The following is a 16,320-nucleotide window of genomic DNA, read 5'->3' as shown; positions in this document are numbered from 1 at the left end:
CATGAAGATTATGAAGCACTTGGTTACCAAATCCTATGGCGTACAAACGCAATAGCTTTTCACAGAGAAAAATAAACTCTTGGTCCTTGTTTTTGTGTTTAATAGCTCTTAAAATAAGCCTTGTATATGTTTAGGGTTGTGAGAAAAGAAACCCTAAACAAATAAACAAGCTTGGGCAGAATTTCTGATTTGGAAACCTGAAAATCGTAATTCTTGATAGAATGAGCATGTGTCAAGCATCTATCGAGCTTCCCATTTAATCTCAATAGCAGTATTTGTCGAGCTATATGTCGAGACTTAATGAAATAGCTTTTCTTCACTTGTTTCTTGGATCAATCTTCATGACTTTAATACTAACACTTGATATATATGTTTAAACAACATATTTCTTGATGTATTGAACCCAACTTAGATCTACCTAATTACAAGTAAAGTGCATTTTGTCAAGGATTAGCAAATTACATAAAATATGACCCTAACAGGAATCAATTTAAAATTCCTTCTATTAGCTTTGATTGTATTCTTGGCAATCACATGGATATAAATAAAGCAATTACACGCCTATTGCTTTGGATGGAGATTCCATTGTTGGCTGAATAGTGTAGGTAACCAAAAGAATATTTGGCTCTAAAGTGGATGATATGTAGAGTATCCTTGACTTTGGAAAAGAATTGGAAGCAGAAATGATAAGTGAGAGAGGCTGAACAGTTTATGTAGATATTTGTTTAATGAGAGAGGCTGAATAGTTCATGTAGAGTATTGTTGACATTAGAAAAGAATTATGGCCCAACAATTTCTGTAACCAAAAGAATATTTGGCTCTGACAGTTTTTGGAAAGCTAAATTTAACCAAAAGAATTTAGGCGTGTAATCCCGTTATACGGAAAGCTCTATTTAATAAACTGTCGATTATAAATTTCTGCTTCAGCATACTCTAACAGTTTCAACCTCCAAAAAGTTCTACCTGTAGATTATAAATTTCAAGATATTGTTTGATCATTATTCTTCTTCTTCGTCTTCTTATTTTCTTTTTTTTCCAAATTTGGTTAATGTAGTTGATGTGGTATAACTAAACCCATATTAGACTCTAAATAAATACAAGCTTTCTCAGCCTTTTGTTATTTGGCCCAACCATAGGTGGGAAAATTATAATTTGCCCACATATATATATATATATATATATATAAGGCCAAAAGTTTTATATATTTAATTGTGATTATTCATAAATGTAACCGAGCAATGTGATGATAAACTTGACGTAACCAATATCATTAAAACTGCAAAGGAAAACCATTAAAATGCCTTCAAATATCCGGATTGAACTAATGTTCTATATATTTAATAACCCAAGCTAATAATAATAGCACAATTACGATTTACTATTCTCAAGCATAAGCACGAGTTAAATACTAGTTTCTATATAATATACCATAAACATAGATCTAATTTTTTCCCTACAGCAAACAGGACCATTTAATAATAAAATAATACTGCCCTATATTTGTTTGATCAATAAAATAAAACTTTTAAAGATTAAAAAGGGGTCCCAATTACAATCCTATTCTATATTCATAATTCTATTCAAAGTCTTCTCTGCCAAACCATAATCAATTTCCATTGAAAAGTCAAAAAAATATTGGGGAAGTAATACAAGGTCCAATTTATCCTCTTTGCCCCATTAATGTCAATAATGTTTCCACATCAGCAAACAACCAAAGTGAATCAATAGACTACAGTCTACTTCAAATAATTCAGCAAAGCAAAACTATACTTAATTTTTGGGCAAACACCACTTATGGTCCTTAAAGATTCTCCTAGTTTTCAGTTTTGACCTTAGTGTTTTAAAATAGTTAAAAATTTGTAAAATAATCCAATTTGGTCATTAAAGTTTTCCCCATTACTCCATTTTCTTCCTTTTTATATCCTTGTATTTTCCCAACATTAGAATAGAAAACTATACAACAAATTCAATTTCAGAAAGGTGGACAATCTTATCCTCTTTTTTTCGTTCCATTGTCAATACCACGAAACAATTACAAACCATCATGGTAGTCACATGGCACTTGTAATCCACCTAGACTACCAATGTATAATTTTTAAATCGTTTAGAACCCTCTTTTTGTAATCATAAACGTGCCCAATCACATGAAAAATGTCAGTGTCCGGATTAACATGTAGACCAAATTATCTCATTCTAAATAATTTAAGGATTCCATTACTATTTTAGAAAATCTAGCTAGATAGGAAAAATGAGGCAGACTTTAATGATCAAAAGTGGCTTTTGTTCATTATTTATTTATTTATTTATTTTTTTTTTACATTTTTAAAATAAACTCTAAGGTTGTCACTAGGGTAACCTCAGATCAATGCAACTCCCACACTTAATACACTTAATACAACATAACACATTTAATCCATAAAAACCCCTAATAAAACACGACTCTACCTACAGTTACATGATTACAGCAGCTAATGTTTGGCATAATACTATAGGCTATTGACTTTATATTGATGCAAAACAATATGTCATGTACACAACACAGTATCAGAAGGTAACGGCTGATCATAGCAGAAAAATTTTAGCATGCCGAATGAAATGGAAAGTGAAACAAATTTTCATACCAAATATGAATTGGATGTGACAATTTCAGAATACAGAAAAAGATAATAACATCAGTCTCCATTTATATTTACCATTTCGTTCTTGCAAATGACTCATCCCATCATCAACCAAAACCACAAAATCGTATTTAACAATTTTGACCACTCTTAAGAGCATCTTCTTCCACCACAATGGAGATTTTGGCTACCATCAGTCCTCTGTTATTCGGGGGGGCTATCACTCAATGTTTAATGTGGACTATTTGGCAAGAAATAGGGGTAATTTTGACGGGACAGAGAGTACATCATTCTAGTTGAAACTGTTTTTTCTGTGATTGTTGTATGATTGGATGGCTTACTTGAGCAGGCTGTCTCTTTCCTCTTTCGAGGAGTTTGTGGACTAATGTTATTTTTGTTAAGACTCTTAAGACACTCTGATATACTACCTATATGTACATGGGGTCTTTTTTTTTTTTTTTTTTTTAAAATAATGAAATTTTGCTAAATTACCAATAAAAAAAAGTAAAAAAATTATGACCACTCTTTATATCCATTCAAGAACAAATTAAATCCAAAAGCCATATATTGAGGTTTGAATCTTAATATTTAAGTATAGCAACACAAAAATATCTAGTATATACCAAGAATAAAATAGAATTTAGGAATGTGAATGCAGAAATTTGGAGTTGAATACTCGAGCCTTTTTATCTGCACTTTCTCTTCTTGCTCACATTCCACTTGGAAACTGCATCATTTGGTTTGTCAAGTAAGAAAAGATTCTCCACATAATTATCAGCAAAAGAATAACATGAGCTTCTACAAAGCCCCAAATTCTTCACTTGTTGGCTCTCAGGGTCATATGTACAGAGCTCCCAACCAAGTAATACTTCTTTCTGCAGTAATAAATGACCGTTCTTCCTGAAACCTAACACTCCACACAATTGCCTATTGAGGTCAATAGTGAACAGTTTAGTCCAAGAATCAACAACGCCATACTCTTTCATCACAAAAACAGAACAACACTTGACGCTCATACAATGCCTGCCCACATACTCATATAACATATTAGAGAAAGCAATCCCTTGAATACCGAGATATCAATATTAGCCTCGAATCTGAAATTACCATTTGGCAAGGATATCACGCGGAAAACCTCATCACCCAAATCAAATGACAAAACTATTGAAACCCGGGCATCACTATGAATATGATATGCGGCAAAATAAACAGCTCCATTTAAAGAAACGGCTGTTGATAGGGACCGATTACTAATATAAACCCTAGGCGGATATGAGTCTCCACCACTCGTTATTCTCCAAGATCCCTCGTTAACAGAGTAAACCTCAACCAGAGGTTTTTTGGAGCTAATATTTTTAGATTGAAATGCAATTCTCAACAGCTTATAATCATTGATCCTAGAATCAAACCCAAACGCTAGATAACAAGGAAAGGAGGTCGCAACGGAAGGATTGGGAAGGGCAATAGATTTTTTAATGCAGGGATTCCAAACGATATAGCGGCTTTGTTCATAAAGGCAAAACAATCCTTTAACGAAACCGACTACTTGAAAATTTCGACGAAAATTATTCGGGAACTCAAGTTCTTGAATTTTTTCAGATGAGGAGTTATTGTCTTCTTCGTGAATTAATTCGTAACCCTCTACAACATGGGGTATAACATCCAAATACTTAACAATTAATTTGTTGGAGTTGGGAGTGTGATCGAGTGAGATTGGAATTGATGAAGGCAGGACTTGTGATTAGAGAATTCCATGATTTGGAAACGCACCTGAATCGGATTAGAGATTTCAAGGGTAGTCTATGCAGGATCTCCAGCAACACGTCGTATCGCAGATACTCTGTCATTCCGTATCTTTCTTTATTTTTTTTTTTTTTTGGGCTTTACCGAATTCAGAGTGTCGAGAAAAGTTTCAATTTATAGGTCTTGTTGTCGGCCTTCTGACCGACAATATATATATATAACTGTATCCTACCGTAATTAGTATTTCTAATTTCCTTGTTTGTTTAGAGCAACGCATTTGTATGTCTAAGAGATTCTATCTATTTTACACAAAAAAAAATTATTTTTTCTATTTTACGCCATCACTCTTACAAAACACTCACGTTAATTTATTTATTATATACACTTTTTTATTAAAATAATATTTTCCCTCACTTTTTTTCTATTATTTCTCACCTACCCCCACTTATAACACTTCTTTTTTCTCTGAGAGTATGAATACACTCCCTTCTTCTTCTTCTTCTTGTCCTTATCTCTATCTCCGCCTCTCTTTCTTCTTCTCCTTTTTTTTTTTTTTGAGAATCTTTTTTTTTTCCTCTTCTTCCTTTACAATTTGGGTTTTATACTTTTATTATAAATGATGAATTTGGGTTGGGTTTGATTAAGGGCAGTGATTTTGGGCAGAGAAAGAAAAATTTCGGTTTGGGTTTTTCTTTCCTCTTCTTCAGCATCTTCTTCTTTCTTTCCTCTTCTTCTCCTTCTTCTTTTTTCAATTTCGGTTTGATTATTTATATGAATTTGTATATGGGTTTGATGAATTTGGATTTAGATTTAGAACGATTTTGATAATTTTGTGGTGTGTCCGTGTTGTTGTAGTGGTGGTTGGCAGTACTGGGTTGCAGTGGTGGTGGTTAGCAGTGCTGGGTTGTTGTGATGGTTAGCTTCTTCTTCTTCTTCTTTTTCTTCTTGGCATTGAAGAGTGGGTGAGAGAGAGTTTGACAAGGCAAGAGAGACGAGAGAGAAAAAAAATATAACTGTGCATATATACATGGTTACTGTAGCAATTGTGCATAAATGCACAATTTTACACCCACTGATGTGGGTTTTTTTTGGCTCAAAATGTGTAGAATGAGCAACTTTTTCTATTTTGCAAGATTTTATACATACTAATGCTAATGCTTTATCCCATGAAAAAATAGAATAAAAAAAGCATATATATATTTTTTGAGAATGAAAGCATACATATTGTTAGAGTTCCATTTGATACAAAATTTAAATCCTATTGAAAATATAATTGTTAATCTATATTGCCATACTAAAAAAAAAAAAAATAGAATTAATAAAAAAATGAAAGGCCATATGAATAGAATCGAAGGCAAAAAATTTAAGGGGCACATAAATTAACTAATAAAATGGTCGAAATATTGACATTAAAGTTGATTTCAAACATTATGGTTAATGTGCAAAATTGTAAACTTCAAACATCAATATTGGGGAGGTTATATTTCAAAATAAGTTAGGGGGATGCATGGGTATAACTTATGGAGAATGATTAAAAGGTAAAACGGGGATAAATTTATTCTCTTGAGTAAGGTTTTTGCATGATAATTGGCGCATGAATCATTCTCTAGAACAGTTGCACCCTGATTTATATGCCTCTTCAATGGATAAGGATGTTTCAACTAATTAAATCATGGATAGTAGATTAAATGCGGTGGAATGGAGTTGGAATGTGAGGTTTATTAAAAGGTTTTCATGTTTAGAAATTGGTATCAATGAATTTTCTTTTAGATATTCTCTATTCAAATATCCCCAAGAGGTTAGCAATTAATAGGACGAGATGAAAATTCATGGGGATTGATCATTTTTATGTTTGTTCTTAATATGAGGTTATTTGGGGTAAATAAAAGAGCCTTTAGTGCGTCAATGCTCATAGGAAGGCCTCATTTTTCATTTAGAAAATAGTATGTAAGGTGTTGTATGCACCTATATAAATGGTGAGACTGTAAACCATTTGCTGATCCATTTCATATGTTTTATAGAGGATACTCCAACATTCCTTATCTTTCTTTCTTTTTTTCGGCTTTACCAATTTCAGACAAAGGAAAATTTTCTATTTGAAGCACTTGTTGTAGGCCTTATGGTTGTGGGCCTGTGGCAGACAATTAACATTTACTAACAAAAATTAATTTTTTTTTCCCCTTAGAAAAATTGAAATTTTATGTGCGTTATAGGGGTCCCGCTCCCCTCCCGTTCAAAATTCTTCAATCTTCTCCAGTTTTTACCCAGATGAAGGACACGTAGCACATAAAACATCTAAAGGTCAAAAACATGCCACACAAAAAATCATTTATCTCCATCTTACCCACCCCTTTCACTTAGCAAACTCCATTCACAAACCCACCTCCCATATTGTCACAGGGTCAGTTTTTCACTCAAATTTTCTGCTTGTGATGGCCCTAAGTCCCTGACTTAGTCTCAGCCAACAACACACACTCACTACAATAACACTTAGAACAGATTATATAGGGACGTTTAAACACATAGCACACACAATATTTACAAGGAACCCACCCCCAACCTTTATTACTTAATCTCAAGTACAAAGGAAACCCTTTTACAAGCCTAAAGAATTACACAGAATTTTCCCAATGTCAAATACACTTTGTTGTTAACACCCCCAACAGCCTTGGGGTTAAATACACAGAATTAACTGTTATGGCAGTTACTGCTTAGTAATAGCCTGGGTCTTGGACAATTTGCCACTTGTGTTTTGACTTAGGACACCTTCAACTGATGCTGTCTTGACCTGCTCTCCATGTTTTTAGCCCCTACATAGCAGGTCTGATCATTAGGAAAGCTATGAACTGCTTGGTAACTGCTTAGTAACTGTCACTGCACATGCTGCATATGCACAACCCATGTCTCAGCAGACCATGGGGCCTCTACCCATCCTCCAACAGCCCACACAACATGTTCCCACACATTTTAGAGAGGTTTGGCCCATGCTCAAGGGTCCCATCAGCACTACAGTCCACACAACATGCCCACATGCAACACACATAGTAATTGCCATCAGCCCACTAGCACTTGTCCATGCATTCAGTCAACCCCCACTAGTCCAATGCCTTGCACACAACATTTAATCATCATAATAGCCTAGCCTTGCCTTGCATTCTGGCCACCAAACCCACACATAAGGAACCAACAACTAAACCAGCAATGCCATGCACCATCACATAGGGTCATCACTACCTATTGCTGCATATCATCAAAATCCACCTCTGCCCACCATGGCCCTCCTCTGCCATGGCCTTGGGGCATCATGTGGAAAGGTGCCTCCATATGCTGACCCTCATCATTGCTCATCGATCTAACTTGAGTGGGGAGACTGGGTAGGTCCCCCTCAAAGAGCCCTTAGGAGCATCACTAGTCAAGCATGAGGAGCCATGAGTGTGTTGAGAAAATAGGAAGCCAAGTGATTGGCCCAATGCTGCCCAAGCACCCTCATTCCTCATGTCATCATCAGCAACACATAATGCTCATAACACATATACACCAACAATCTTGGCAAACGGACAGCAAGGAGCCATCAAAATGGTGCCGGAGGCACCACCCACTAACACCCATGGTGATTTTCATCTCCTTAGAAAGGCCACTTGGTGATTGTCAATTTTCACTTTTTGCTCATCACCGGCTTGCACTTTTTGGTCTTTGAGAAAGTGTAAGAAAAGAAATTGAAATCTTGAAGCTTTTATCAAAAAATGGAAATTGAAATCTTGTATATGGGTAAGTTTCTTTCCTTTCTTACATTGCTTCCTCTCCTCTTCTTCTTAAAGCCGCATTAAAGAACATCCCAACTATGGTTGGTTCCAGCAAAGCAACCATTTCCTTTTAAGAAAACAAAAAATAAAAGTACAGTAGCCGCAAAACCTTCGTAGCATTGCTATTTGTTGCCATGCATATTAGTGGATGGCGTCGCCGGCACCATTCTAATGGCTCCTGGCCGTCCGTTTGCCAAGATTGTTAGTGGATATGGGAGGTGGGTTTGTGGATGGAGGTTGCTGAGTGAAAGGGGTGGGTAAGATGGAGATAAATGATGTTTTGATGTGGCATATTTTTTACCTTCAAATGTTTTATGTGCCATGTCTCTTTTATCCGGGTAAAAACTGGAGAAAACTGAAGAATTTTGAACCGGGGGGGGGGGGGGGAGTCGGACCCAATAATAATATCCTTATTTTTCTTTTCTTTTCTTTTTCAATTTCAATAAAAATCAAAATTTTATTTCATCAAAAAATAAATAAATAAAATCTTATCAAATTAGTTGAAATTTAAAAGGCCTTTTGTTGTTTAGCAAAAAAAAAATAATAATAATAATAATAATAATTAATTAATTAATTAAAAGGCCTTTTGTCAAAAACAAACTTAAGGAAAAAAACATTTTAGTGAATATGAGATTTGCTCAAAGATGCAAAATTTAATGGCCACCTAACTTAACTAATAAAATGTACAAAATATTGATATTAAAATTGATTTCAATCATTACGGCTAATGTACAAAATTGTAAACTTCAGATGTCAATGGGGAGGTTAAATTTCAAAATCAGTTAGAAGAATGCATGGGTGTAACCAATGGAGGAGGATTAACTTAGATTGGGATAACTTCATTCAATTAAGTAAGGTTTTCGCATGATATTGGCACGGGAATCATTCTCTAGAAGAGTTGAACCCTTTATTTGCGTATTCACTGAACAAGGATGTTTCAATTAATTCAATCATGGATGGTCGATTAGATGAGGTGCAATGGAGTTGAAATGTGAGATTTATGAAAAGGTTTTCATATTTAGAAATTGGTGTCGATGAATTTTCTTTCATATCTTTTGTACTCAAATATTCCCAAGAGGTTAGCGACCAATAGGATGAAATAAAAATTCAAGGGGAGTGGTCATTTTGATGTTCATTCTTAGTATGAGATTATTTGGGGTAAAATAGAAAAGTCTTTAGTGTGTTAAAGCCCGAAGAATTTTTCATTTGGAAAGTATTAGGGGAGGTGGTGTATGCATGCACCTATATAAATGGTGAGAATATAGACCATTTGTTGATCCATTTAATATGTTTTATAGAAGGTAGTCGTAGAGCCTTTTGAGATCCAATGGCTATTACTAGGGAAGGTAGATTGGAGGAATTAGTTCAAAAAACATCCCTCAAATATTTGGAATTTTGACTCGTTATGTCTTATGTCGCTATCATTAGAAATAGTTATATTTTTTACAATACCCAAAAAAAAAAAAATCTTATGTGAAGTTGAAATCATTGATGATTTGAACCAAGTTTAATTGGTCTCATGTGTGGGGTCTTACTAGTTGCATTTCCATTTAGATTTTATAGAATTGCTTCATTCATGTGCAATTCTTTTGGGTTCTTTGTTTATCATCTTGAACACAAAGTAATCTTGTCTTCTAATAAAATATCTTAGTTTATAAAAATAAAATAAAATAATTCTAAATAGAAAGTGTACTTACATTTTTGTCTAAAATTTAAAATGATCCTTTCCAAACAAAGAAGGCTTGACAAAGAGCCATAGGCCCCCTCCAAAAAAAAAAAAAAATATATATATATATATATATATATATATTCTAGGCAAAAAGAAAAAACTACTGCCACATTACGCGACTGCATCCTTAGTCCTATGTATTGTTGTTATCTGCAACACAAACGACAATCATAAAAAATATTAATCTTCAATTTATAAAATCATTAGCTAAAATAAATTTTCTCCTATTAGCATCCATACTCTAAAATCACCTACTAATAACAATCACATCACAAATACAACAATAATAGACACAAGAATTGTGTCACATTACAAACCATATAAAATAGACTACAATGAACTATTAACCAAGTGCTGTCCAAGGACTGTCAATTCTGCGGTACAAACTATCCAGCCAACTATGAATTCCAATATTTGTATTTGCAGTCTTTGTTTTTTTTTTTTTATTAGGTAGTAATAACAAAGATAATCAACAAATAAAGATATATAAAACACCAAAAACAAATCAATAATCAATAAACAGTAAAGGCAAATTTCCTTGAATTATCAACCATGCTAGAAAATAATCCTAAAATTCATTTCTTTCCCCTGATTATCCATGAAACAAACATAGCCAAAGTACAATGATTATATATATATATATATAAACAAAAGAAAGATCTACAGTGAAGTCCAAAACACCAAAGCAGCAGCAAACGAACTGCAAACACCATTTTGAAAACTAAACAGAGCCACCTCCCCCAAACTAATAAATTACACCAAGAAAGGGGTGCATACAAACTCTCCTGCAAATATATTACACTCCACCTAGAGGATTAGTCAAATAACCTACTAGCAGCAAACAGCATCTAGCTAGCACAGAAGCTGCAACAATTTGAAAGCAGCAAGCAGGGGATACGTGATTCACCAACCCCACTTTCTATGTGCAAATTATTGTTTTTTTTAGCACAAGCACATGACTACTAGCTCAACCATCACCAAACCAGTCACAACCATGCTACAAAAAAAATTGTTTAACACCTAATCCTCGACATATACTTACTGTCAATTGTTGTGATTCTTTTAGGTACAAAGGCCCCTATTCTCCATTGTATTTCGCAAAAAAAAAAAAAAAAAAAAAAAAAAAAAAAAAAAATCTTATCTTTTAACTATTTGTTCTTCAGTAAACATAATTTTTGAAAATTTACAAGTGTTCCTCGGCCTCCAGATATGATATACAGCAGCTGCTATGGCCGTTTTCCCCACTCTCAATTGTATACTTCTACCTCTTATGATTGTTCCTCGGCCTCCAGATATGATAACATAGTTCAAGGAAAAATAAAAATATTATCTATAAGATACATACTACGTCTCCATCATTTCAGTTCTCTAACATGGTTCAAGGAAACAAAATAATATAATCTATAAGATATATACTACATCTCCATCATATCAATAGATTTTTATTTTTTATAAGGTAAAAAAAAAAAAAAAAAAAAATTGTTTACTTGTGTTTGACTAGTTTGTGTGTTAGCTGTCCTACCCTTAGCAGCACCAACGGGTTGTGATGTACTCAACACAATTATAGGGGCAATTTATCAAGCATGTTAAGCATGAACAAAGAAGTAGGGACTCTGGCCTTGGCCAACAAATTAAACACAATCAAAGAATCAGAAAATTAAGAGAGAGAGGACTTCCTTTTGCTGAAGAGCTGAGTTTGCTGAGAAAACAATAACCCACCGCCAGCGAAGGCAGATGTGGTATCCAACTAACTGCTTGAAAAAAATCAGTTTAGGCATGACTAAGGCTGAGGAGAGTTGGGTTAAGTTCTATTTACCCTAAGTTAGTTAGAGGGTTAAGTTTACCCGGTTTAAGTTGTCCGGGGTTAGGTTATTTGGGTTGGGTTAAGTTTAGAACTTTCACAATAGAATATTCTAGATTCTGTTAGAATTAACTGCGGTAATAACAGAATTGGGGTATTTGCACATTTACGAAACATAAAGGAAGAAATTGGTTGCTTCCAAAGAAAAAAGATGGGGGGAAATTCTGAACCACCTCCCAAAAAAAAATTTCAACTCTCTCAAAAACTTAAACTGTTAAGAAATAGTGAATTTAATCATTGAACCATAATTCTAATAGTTAAGTAATTTCCAACATTTTTTTTATTAAAAAAATTTATTAAATTGCTTTCCTTTTTGGCCCAGAACTCCAATTCCTCTAGAAGTTGAATGAAAGAGTCCAATAGCTTTGGTTCTTTTTGAGGGTGTGATTGCCTTCTTTTATTAAGTTCAATTGCCTAAAGAAACCTAAGCTGTGATTGCTTACACTGACATCATCTTCCTTCTAATTTCTATATAATATACAATAAACATAGATCTAATTTTCTCCCTAAAGCAAACTGGGCCATCTAATAATCAAATAATACTATTGCATATTTGTTTGATCAGTAAAATAAAACTTCTATAGAAAAAAAAGGTCCCAATTACAATCCTATTCTATACTCATAATTCTATTCCAAAGTCCTCTTTGCAAAACCCTAATCAATTTTCCATAGAAAAGCCAAAAAAATTATTGGAGAAGTAATACAAGGTCCAATTTAACCTCCTTGCCCCATTAATGTCAATAATCTTTCCACATCAATAAACAACCAAAGTGACTCAATAGACTGCAGTCTACTTCATATAATTCAGCTAAACAAAACAATACTTATTTTCTGGGCAAACACCACTTATGGTCCTTAAAGTTTCTCCCATTTTTCAGTTTCGACCTTGGACTTTCAATATAGTGCAAATTTTGTAAACAATCAAATTTGTATTTTCCCAGCATTAGAATGGAGAACTATACAACAAATTCAAGTTCAGAAAAGTGGACAATCTTATCCTCGTTTTTTGTTCCATGTCAATACCACGAAGCAATTATAAGCCATCATGGTAGTCACATGGCACTTGTAATCCACCTAGACAACCGGTGTACAATTTCTAAACCATTTAGAACCTTTTTTTAAAAAATCATACACGTGCCCAATCACATCAAATGTTAGTGTCCAGATTAGAATGTAGACCAAATTATATCATTTTAAAAATTTAAGGATTCCATTACTACTTTAGAAACTCTAGCTAAATAAGAAAAATGAGGCAAAATTTAATGACCAAAAGTGGCTTTTGCTCATTATTTTTTTATTTTATTTTTTACATTTTTAAAACAAACCCTAAGGTTGTCGCTAGGGTCACCTCAGATCAATTCAACTCCCACACTCACACATTTAATCAATAAAAACCCCTAACAAAACACGACTCTACCTACAGTTACATGGTTACAGCAACTTATGTTTGGCCTAATCCTATACTCTATTGACTTTACATTGATGAAAAACGATATGTTAGGTACACAACATGGTATTAGAAGGCAGCGACTGATCACAGCAGAAAAATCTAAGCATGTCTAACGAAATGGAAAGTGAAACAAATTTTCATATAGAATATGGATTGGATGTGACACTTTCAGCATATAGAAAAAGATAATAACATAAGTCTTCATTTACCTTTACCGTTTCGTGCTTGCGAATGACTCATCCCGTTATCAACCAAAACCACAAAATCATATTTAACAATTTTGAACACTCTTTAGAGCATCTTCTTCCACCACAATGGGGATTTTGAGCATCATCAGTCCACTATTATTTGGGGGGATATCCCTCCATGTTTAATGTGGACTATTTGGCAAGAAATAGTCATACTTTTGAGGGGACAAAACATACATCATTGTAGTTGAAACGGTTTTAGCTGTGATTGTTGTATGATTGGATGGCTGCCTTGAACAGGCTGTCTTTTTCCTCTTTCAAGGAGTTTGTGGACTTGTGTTATTTTTGTACATTGTGTATTTTTCTTTTTCTTTTTTCTCTAAACTGGTAAAATTTTGCTACATTACCTATAAAAAAATTTTAAAAAAATTATGACTGCTCTTTTTTATCCATTCAAGAAAAAATTAAATCCAAAAGCCATATATTGAGGTTTGAAACTTAATATTTACTTATAGCAATGCAAAAATATCTAGTATATACCAAGAATAAGATAGAACTGAGGAATGTAAATGCTAAAATTTTGAGTTGAATACTTGAATCAAGCCTTTTTACCTGCACTTCCTCTTCGTGCTCACTTTCCTCTTGGAAACTGCATCATTTGGTTTGTCAAGTAAGACAAGATTCTCCACATAATTATCAGCATAAGAATAAGAATACCAGCTGCTTCCATAAAACCCCAAATTGTTCACTTGTTGGCTCTCAGGGTCATATGAAAAGAGCATCGAAGCATCTAGTTGTATTTTCTGCCCTAATATATGATCATTCTTCCAGAAACCTAACACTTTCCAATATTGCATATCGAGGTCAATATTGAACTGTTTGGTCCAAGAATCCACATCACCAGACTCTTTCATAACCCAAACAGAACAAGACTTGACACTGCACATATAATACTCGCCCATAAGCTGATGCTCATAACATATTAGAGAAAGCAATCCTTTGAATACTGAGGTAACAATACGAGCATTCAATTTGAATTTACCATTTGGCAAGGATATCACGCGGAAAACCTCATCACCTAAATCAAATGACAAAACTACTGAACTCTGGGCTTCGCCCCAATCATTCGCCGGAAAATAAACAGCTCCATTTAAAGAAGCTGCTTGATGGGGCCAGTTACTAATAGTAATCTTAGCCGGATACGAGTCGCCACCACTAGTTATTCTCCATGATCCCTCTGTTACAGAGTAAACCTCTACCAGAGGTGGTTTGGCACCTTCGGACCTAATTTTTACTAATTGATGTGCAATTCTCACCACCTTATAATCATTGTTCCTCGAATCAAACCCAAGTGCTAAATAACAAGGAAAGAGGCCAGTAACTGAAGGCTTGGGAAGGGTAATAAATTTTCTAATACAAGGATTCCAAAGAATAAAGCGGTTTTCTTCATAAAGGCAAAACAATCCATTCACGGAACCGACTAATTGAAAATAATTTGTTGAATTTGTTCAGATAAGGAGTCATTGTCTTCGTGTGTTAATTTGTAGCGCTCTACATGGGATTTTACATCCAAATACCTAACAATTAATTTGTTGGACTCGGAGGGCGATCGAGTGTAACTGGATTTGGAAACGCACCTGAATTGAATTAGGGATTTCACGGGTAGCCTATGCAGGATCTCCAGCAACACTTCGTTGGGCAGATACTCCAACATTCCTTATCTTTCTTTCTTTTTTTCGGCTTTACCAATTTCAAACTAGGGAAAATTTTCTATTTGAAGCACTTGTTGTAGGCCTTGTGGTTGTGGGCCTGTGGCAGACAATTAACTTTTACTAACAAAAATTATTTTTTTCCCCTTAGAAAAATTAATAAAATCTTATCAAATTAGTTGGAATTTAAAAGGCCTTTTGTCAAAAACAAACTTAATGCAAAATACATTTTAGTGAATATGAGATTTGCACAGAGATGCAAAATTTAATGGCCACCTAACTTAACAAATAAAATGGACAAAATATTGATATTAAAATTGATTTCAAACATTAGGGCTAATGTACAAAATTGTAAACTTCAAACATTAATGGGGAGGTTAAATTTCAAAATTAGTTAGAGGAATGCGTAGGTGTAACCAATGGAGGAGGACTAAGGTAGATTGGGATAACTTTATTCATTTAAGTAAGGTTTTCGCATGATAATTGGCACGGGAATCATTCTCTAAAGGAGTTGAACCGTAATTTATATGCCTATTCAGTGAACAAGGATGTTTAAATTAATTCAATCACGGATGGTCAATTAGATGGGGTGCAATGGAGCTGGAACGTAAGATTTATTAAAAGGTTTTCATTTTTAGAAATTGGTGTCAATGAAATTTCTTTCAGATCTGCTATACTCAAATATCCCCAAGAGGTTAGCGACCAATAGGTTGAAATGAAAATTCAAGGGGAGTGGTCATTTTGATGTTTGTTCTTAGTATGAGATTATTTGGGGTAAAATAGAAGAGTCTTTAGTGTGTTAAAGCCTGAAAAATGGCTCATTTTTCATTTGGAAAGTAGCATGGGAGGCATTATATGCATACACCTATATAAATGGTGAGACTATAGACCATTTGTTGATCCATTTAATATGTTTTATAGAAGGTAGTCTTTAAAGCCTTTTGAGATTCAATGGCTATTATTAGGGAAGGTAGATTGGAGGAATTAGTTCGAAAAACATCCCTCAAATATTTGGAATTTTGACTCGTTAAGTTTGAATATATATATATATATATATATATATATATATCTTGTGTTAAGTTGGAATCATTGATGATTTGAACTAAGTTTAATTGGTCTCATGTGTGGGGTCCTACTAGTTGCATTTCCATTTAGATTTTATAGAATCACTTCACCCATGTGCAATTCTTTTGGGTTCTTTGTTTATCATCTTGAACAC

The 16,320-nt window shown here is 34.0% G+C and overlaps 1 protein-coding gene across 1 annotated transcript; it reads right to left on the bottom strand.

Moving 5' to 3' along the window:
* Positions 1 to 9,913: 9,913 nt before the first annotated feature.
* Positions 9,914 to 16,280, bottom strand: LOC115984748 (F-box/kelch-repeat protein At3g23880-like). Its single transcript, XM_031107760.1, has 3 exons — positions 16,277 to 16,280; positions 14,005 to 14,872; positions 9,914 to 10,043 (listed from the first exon to the last, which is right to left on the bottom strand). The coding sequence occupies exons 1-3, from the start codon at positions 16,278 to 16,280 to the stop codon at positions 10,040 to 10,042; spliced, it is 876 nt and encodes a 291-aa protein (XP_030963620.1). The 3' UTR covers positions 9,914 to 10,039.
* Positions 16,281 to 16,320: the final 40 nt, after the last annotated feature.

The sequence above is a fragment of the Quercus lobata genome, chromosome 4 (assembly GCF_001633185.2).
Source record: "Quercus lobata isolate SW786 chromosome 4, ValleyOak3.0 Primary Assembly, whole genome shotgun sequence".
NCBI lineage: Eukaryota > Viridiplantae > Streptophyta > Magnoliopsida > Fagales > Fagaceae > Quercus > Quercus lobata.
Note: the sequence above shows the minus strand (reverse complement) of the source record. Positions and strands in the feature narration are given on the sequence as shown.